The sequence below is a fragment of the Poecilia formosa genome, unplaced genomic scaffold, assembly GCF_000485575.1.
Source record: "Poecilia formosa unplaced genomic scaffold, Poecilia_formosa-5.1.2 Scaffold667, whole genome shotgun sequence".
NCBI classification, from domain to species: domain Eukaryota; kingdom Metazoa; phylum Chordata; class Actinopteri; order Cyprinodontiformes; family Poeciliidae; genus Poecilia; species Poecilia formosa.
This window is the reverse complement of record NW_006800606.1, coordinates 126,332-131,882: the sequence shown is the minus strand read 5'-3', so window position 1 is coordinate 131,882 and position 5,551 is coordinate 126,332. Positions and strand designations below refer to the sequence as shown.

Here is a 5,551-nt window from a genome sequence, read left to right as displayed (position 1 = left end):
CCGTTTCGGGTGGAACACACCTGTCCTCATCAACACCGCATGCTACCTAAATAGACAGCTGACAGATCATGTGACCCAAACCATTTAGAATACAGAAAATGCATAATCTGCTCCTACAATTACAATTATTAATCATTTACAGCTGCTGATTTCCTCTTACTAAGCAGTTTTAACAGATACAGGGTTTACACCTTTAAAACAGCTCAATTATATTTCATAAAACATTTAAAACTCGCAACTTTTAAGTTTTTATTCATTTTATTCTCTTGTTTTCATGAAAAGCTTAGCCAACAGGATGCAGGAACCTCCGATGTCCCATTTTATTCAGAATAAGCTCCAGAGCCAATCATGTTCTCCCACAGCTTACCTGGCTGCTTTGCTCCGCCTCCTGAGCGAGGCAGAGAGCGCGGGATTGGTCGGCCCCGGAGACGTGGAGGTGATGGAGGAGGAGGAAGACGAGGAGGAGGAGCAGGGGCCTCCAGGGGACTTCAAGACCGCTGATGCTGCAGACTACGATGAGACGGGGCGGGGCATGAGCATGGGGCGCCCCGGCGCCCCCTGGTGGGACCTGGTGGAGCCGCAGCTGACTCAGGCGCTGCTGGACAGGTGAGTGAGTCAGAGCGGCTGTCTGAGGAAGAGGAGAGTGTAGATGTTAACGGGACGGGTGGATGTTTGTCAGGATGGATCCCCGGCTGGTCCAGAGTCTGCTGCAGAGAACCAGAGAGTCCGGACGGACCTCAGCCACACCGAGCCGAGACCAGGACGCCCTCAGGTAGGACCACACACCTGACTGACGCTCAAAACTAAACTGGTGTCTAAAATCTGCAGTGGAGCAAACAAGTGTGACTGTGGGTACAGCTACCGCCAGCAGTGTTTGGAGAACCTCAACCGTCCTTGTACCAAACCATCACAAGCTTGTAAGAATCAACAGAAGCACCGTTTACAAATTAGACACATTTCCTCTGGTTCACAGACAAACTGCAGGCGAAAGTCGTCACAAGTAACCCGTGATGGACTTCTCTCCATTGTCTGGGGGAATGTCTTAAAATCCAGAAGTTTTGGAAGNCTGTGTTTACATCAAACATTTGAGTTATATGATGAATATTTCTGATAAGTACTCATGGTATATTTTCTGATATTGGACAGACCGCTCTCCTTTCACCATAAGATGAGTAATAAGTCCTGAGTGTCCCATTCTCCTCATTTTTCACGTTCTATTAGAAAGATGTGTGTTGGAGAGCAGTCTGAATTTCTATTTCATTTTTGTCTCTTGACTTCAAATGCCTTTCACATGAAGAGATGTTCGACCCGATAATCCTCTGTAACTTCTCCCGTCAAGTTTAATAAAAGTTATGCACCAACAAACTCTCCCAAAACACAAACAAGCTGTAATAAATAAAAACATGAACAGCATTGCTGTGAAAACCTAATATAACCGGTGTTTCCAAAAAAGAGGCCTGAACCAAAACGACATGGAGGAGGACTTTGATTAGACCATTCTATAGGGGAAGTCCCAGTCCACCACAAGAAAAAAAAAATACTAAAAGCTATAAATAATCCACACGAAGGATATTTGGGTAAATGAGGCATAATCAACCCGACCTATTTAACAGAAGAATGAATCTTTTAATGAAGAGTTACTGGAGGTCTGCTCATCTATCGAAGATGAAAGAAGGACTGAGTGACTCGAGCATTTTAGATCTTAACGTCTTTAAGAACTTCAGCGGGGAAGTTACAGTCCACAACAATGACGGTTTCTTTACAGAAGACTCGTTTTTTCTCATTACCTCCTCTTTAGCATGTTAGCTCCCAAACGTTACCGCAGTGATGGACCGGCGCTTCCCCACTGAAGTCCGGTTTCTGGGTTAGAGCTCTCGGTGCTCTTTGGGTTAAACCCCGGTCCGTCAGAAGGTCGAGGTTTTTTAAACAATCAGTCCAGAAACACCAAAAATATTAAGACCTTCCCTGTCTTCTGGTAATTCCACTGATTCTGTCTTGCCCTCCTTGTCTAAAAGCTAGCTTCTAGCCTAGCTAATCTCATTTCTAGCCTAGCGCCGAGCCTAGCTTGGTGATGGCTCAGCCTCTTATTGAGTGAAGATGCTGCTTGTAGTCTGTCTTCTCTTGGCCAGGCTTTCTTTCAGGCCTTGTATTTCTTGTCTGGTGTCAGTTAGCTGCGCACCGTTGTCTTTTCTAAAACTGCAGATTCATCAGACCTGTTAGCGCTGCGACATTAGCCTTGGTCATGTTGGTTCTACGTGGTCTCGTCCTCCAGGTTCAGTTTCTCTTTTTAGCAAAAGTCACTGGATCTAAAGTCTTACTTTCTATGAAATTAAAATAGAAAGTAAACATTGCTATTAATCAAAAATGTTCTGGCTCTAACACTTTGTTGAAGAAGAATTAAAGTTTTCATCAAAATTCTCACGTAAAAAATGACAGAAGTCAGATTTGTTCCAGTCTTAACTGCAGTCGAGGGCCACACACATTTGTTTGAAAGACCACAAATGGCCCACGGGCCGCACTTTGGACACCCCTGGCATAGACACTACCCATGTAATCCTTAGCATAACATCTATAAGACAGCAGCAGATTGGAAGCTTAACAGTCCTGCATTAAACAGAAAATCTTTGAGAATTTCTTTGTTTCTTTAAATTTGTGAATTATTGCACATGAATATAATTTTACTGGTGATATTTGATGCTTTCATTTTGTTGTGATTCCCTGCAGAACGGTGCTGATGAAGCAGAGCTCTCCTCCTCTTCCTCTCCTGAGTCATAGCTCCTCCCTCCTCTTCCTCAGTGTGTGTCTCCCTCCGTCTGCAGCATGGCGTCTCTCGGCCTCCTGCTGCTCGGCGCCGCTCTGCTCCACGCCGCTCAGGTAAGAACATGTCCAGGTGTCCATCTTCATCTTCAACTATGGCCATGATGCTGCGTCGTCATGGTGACTGCAGAAAGATGCTGCTTTTCTTCTTTTAGTATGACGTCACACACACACAGTTATGTGTGTGTGTGTGTGTGTGCGTGTGTTCTGCTCCTGTCCTGTTTGTCTGAGTTTACCTGCTGTGTGAGGACCAGGCTGGACGCTCAGCCTCAGATTCAGAACCGTTTAGAACCGGGTTTGGATCCGACAGTCCTCAGAACAGGAGTGAATCAGGACTGCGTGTGTGTGTGTGTGTGTGTGTGTCTCTGAAGCTTAGCTTCTGCGACATTTTATTTCATCTGCTGTCACCATGACGACAGGACATGGTCGCCCACAGCAACAAGGCAGGATGCAGCAGGTCACCTTACATCACTCTGTGTGTGTGTTAGTGTGTATCAGTGTGTGTGTGTGTGTGTTGTGGTTCCTTGCTAGTGAAGCTGTGAATCATTCATTTCTTCCCCCTGAAGGTAAATCAGGTTCAGCCTCGGCCCGTTGCCATGGTTACGTCAGCATGAAAACATGAACTGTTGATTCAGCTCCATTCATCGGTGCCGACTCATCGTTAAAGTCCAAACCTGACTGAAGCTCCGACACCAGTCAGAGTTAAACTGGTTCCCAGTTCCTCCTCCTCCAGGAGAGTTTATTACTGCCATCAATCAGGACAGGAAACAGGAAATAGATCTGGCTGCAGCCAATCAATCTGATTGGTTCCTGACAATCTGAGCCATCAGTCTGACCAATCCCTGGAGGAAGAACTGGAGAGATGGGCGGGGCTTCTGTGGCAGTCATATCCATCATTACAGCTGGGCTGGACAGAGCCGGAACAACACCAGTGCTTCGTACCAGTCAGTTAATAATTATTGATCAGTTTAGTGTTTAAAAAAATCTGAAATTCTGTCAAACTGCTGACCAGACGTTTCCTGTTTCAGGTTGTTGCTAGGCAACTGAAGAATGCCTAGCAATGTGAGCAAGTTAGTTGATGCCACCAACTTAGCTTAGCTAGCCGTGAGCAGCTAAAGCCTTTCCTCTGCCTGCGTCTCCCAGAATGCTATGCGGTTCTGGATCGAAGTTCAGGGAATAATCTGTCTGTCGCGCAAGCTATGGCTATAAGGCAAAAAACAGTGGCGTTCATTTTCACCATGTTATTCATATAAATGTCAGCTTACNATATTAGGATCCAGTAGATGGCAGTAGTGCAACAATAATGGATGCAAGCTGCCGTTGGAATCTAAAGAAGAAGAAGAAAGCGGCCATTTTCATTTAGCTCATGCTAGTAGCAACACAAAAGAGATTTTTCTCTTCAAACTCATAATCAGTTCAGTTAAATCTAAACTTGGCAACTTTTTCTTTTTCTTGTTGTCAACAATTTTATTGAGGGATCAGACCTGGACAATGAAACATCAGCAATACAAATTTGTCCTCGTTTTTCCATATGTGAACATAAAATATAAGACAATACGAAAAACAAAACAGAAATGACATCAACAAAAACACTCCCATGGCCCATCCCCGTCCCTTTCCCTAGGACTTGTATCTTAACACACCGAGGCTCAAATCAAATCCTCCTCAAATAGAGTTATCAGTATATTGCCGAAGGGGTTGCCAAGTTTTATTAAATTATTTTAAATTATTTGCTAATGAGAACCGTAATCTTTCCAAATGAGAGAGCCTTACCAGTTCCTCAAGCCACAACTTAACAGATGGAACTTCTGCTTTTTTCCAAAACATCAACTCTAGTTTTTTCCCTATGATAAAGGCATAAGATAATAATTGTTGTTGGCATTTATTAAATTGAAAAAGCTGACCAGAAACTCTGAGTTCAGTCAGAAGTGGGTCCAGCCTCAGCTCCGTATGGAACATATCTGATAAAGTTTTGAATACACCAGACCAAAATGGGGTTCATTTAGTACACAGAGAGTAAGAGTGGAGAAGCGCGGCTTCTTCAATATGGCATTTATCGCACAATGGGGATGTGTTAGGAAAAATTTTATGTAGTTTCACCTTACAGTAATGGAGTCTGTGGATGATTTTAAATTGAATAAGACAGTGTCTGGAGTTAGCAGAGCACTTATGTATATTCTCTAAAGCAGCCTTCCAGAGTTCATCACTTATCTCCGTTTCCAGTTCCTGTTCTAAGGCCCTGCCTGGACGGCGAGGATCTGAGTAATAACATATTGTAAAACTGAGAGATTAGATGCCCTCCCCACCACCCAATTTAAAGAGCTCGTCAAATTCAGTAGGTATTATATTCTCTAAAGTGTGCGTGTGTTTTTTAACATGCGCCCTGACCTGTAGGTATCTGAAATGATTGTGTTTATGGAGACCAAATTTGGCCTGAAGTTGAGAGACAGAGGCAAAATTACCCCCACCTACAGGTCACCAATAGTTCTGATGCCTAAATCTTTCCATTGTATGTAACCTGAATCTAAAGTGGAAGGGACAAATGAGGGATTCTTTGCTATTGGTAATAAGATGGACATAGACTCATTGCCAAATTGGGATTTTATTTGTTTCCAAGTACGTATAATACTGTGGATGATGCAGTTATTGTTATATGCTGAGGTGTCTATAGTTGTTGGTGACAAAATAAGAGCACCCATTTCATGAGGACTGCAGTCTTCCTTTTCCATTATGG

At 43.7% G+C, this 5,551-nt stretch overlaps 1 protein-coding gene across 1 annotated transcript in view; it reads left to right on the top strand.

The window, feature by feature from the left end:
* The first annotated feature begins 295 nt into the window (after positions 1–295).
* Positions 296–5,551, top strand: part of pcsk1nl (proprotein convertase subtilisin/kexin type 1 inhibitor, like) — a 46,858-nt gene continuing 41,602 nt past the window's right edge. Inside the window, exons 1-2 of the mRNA XM_016666144.1 lie at positions 296–586; positions 675–772. Coding sequence (XP_016521630.1) covers positions 296–586; positions 675–772 — 389 coding nt within the window. The remainder of the gene's footprint in view (positions 587–674; positions 773–5,551) is intronic.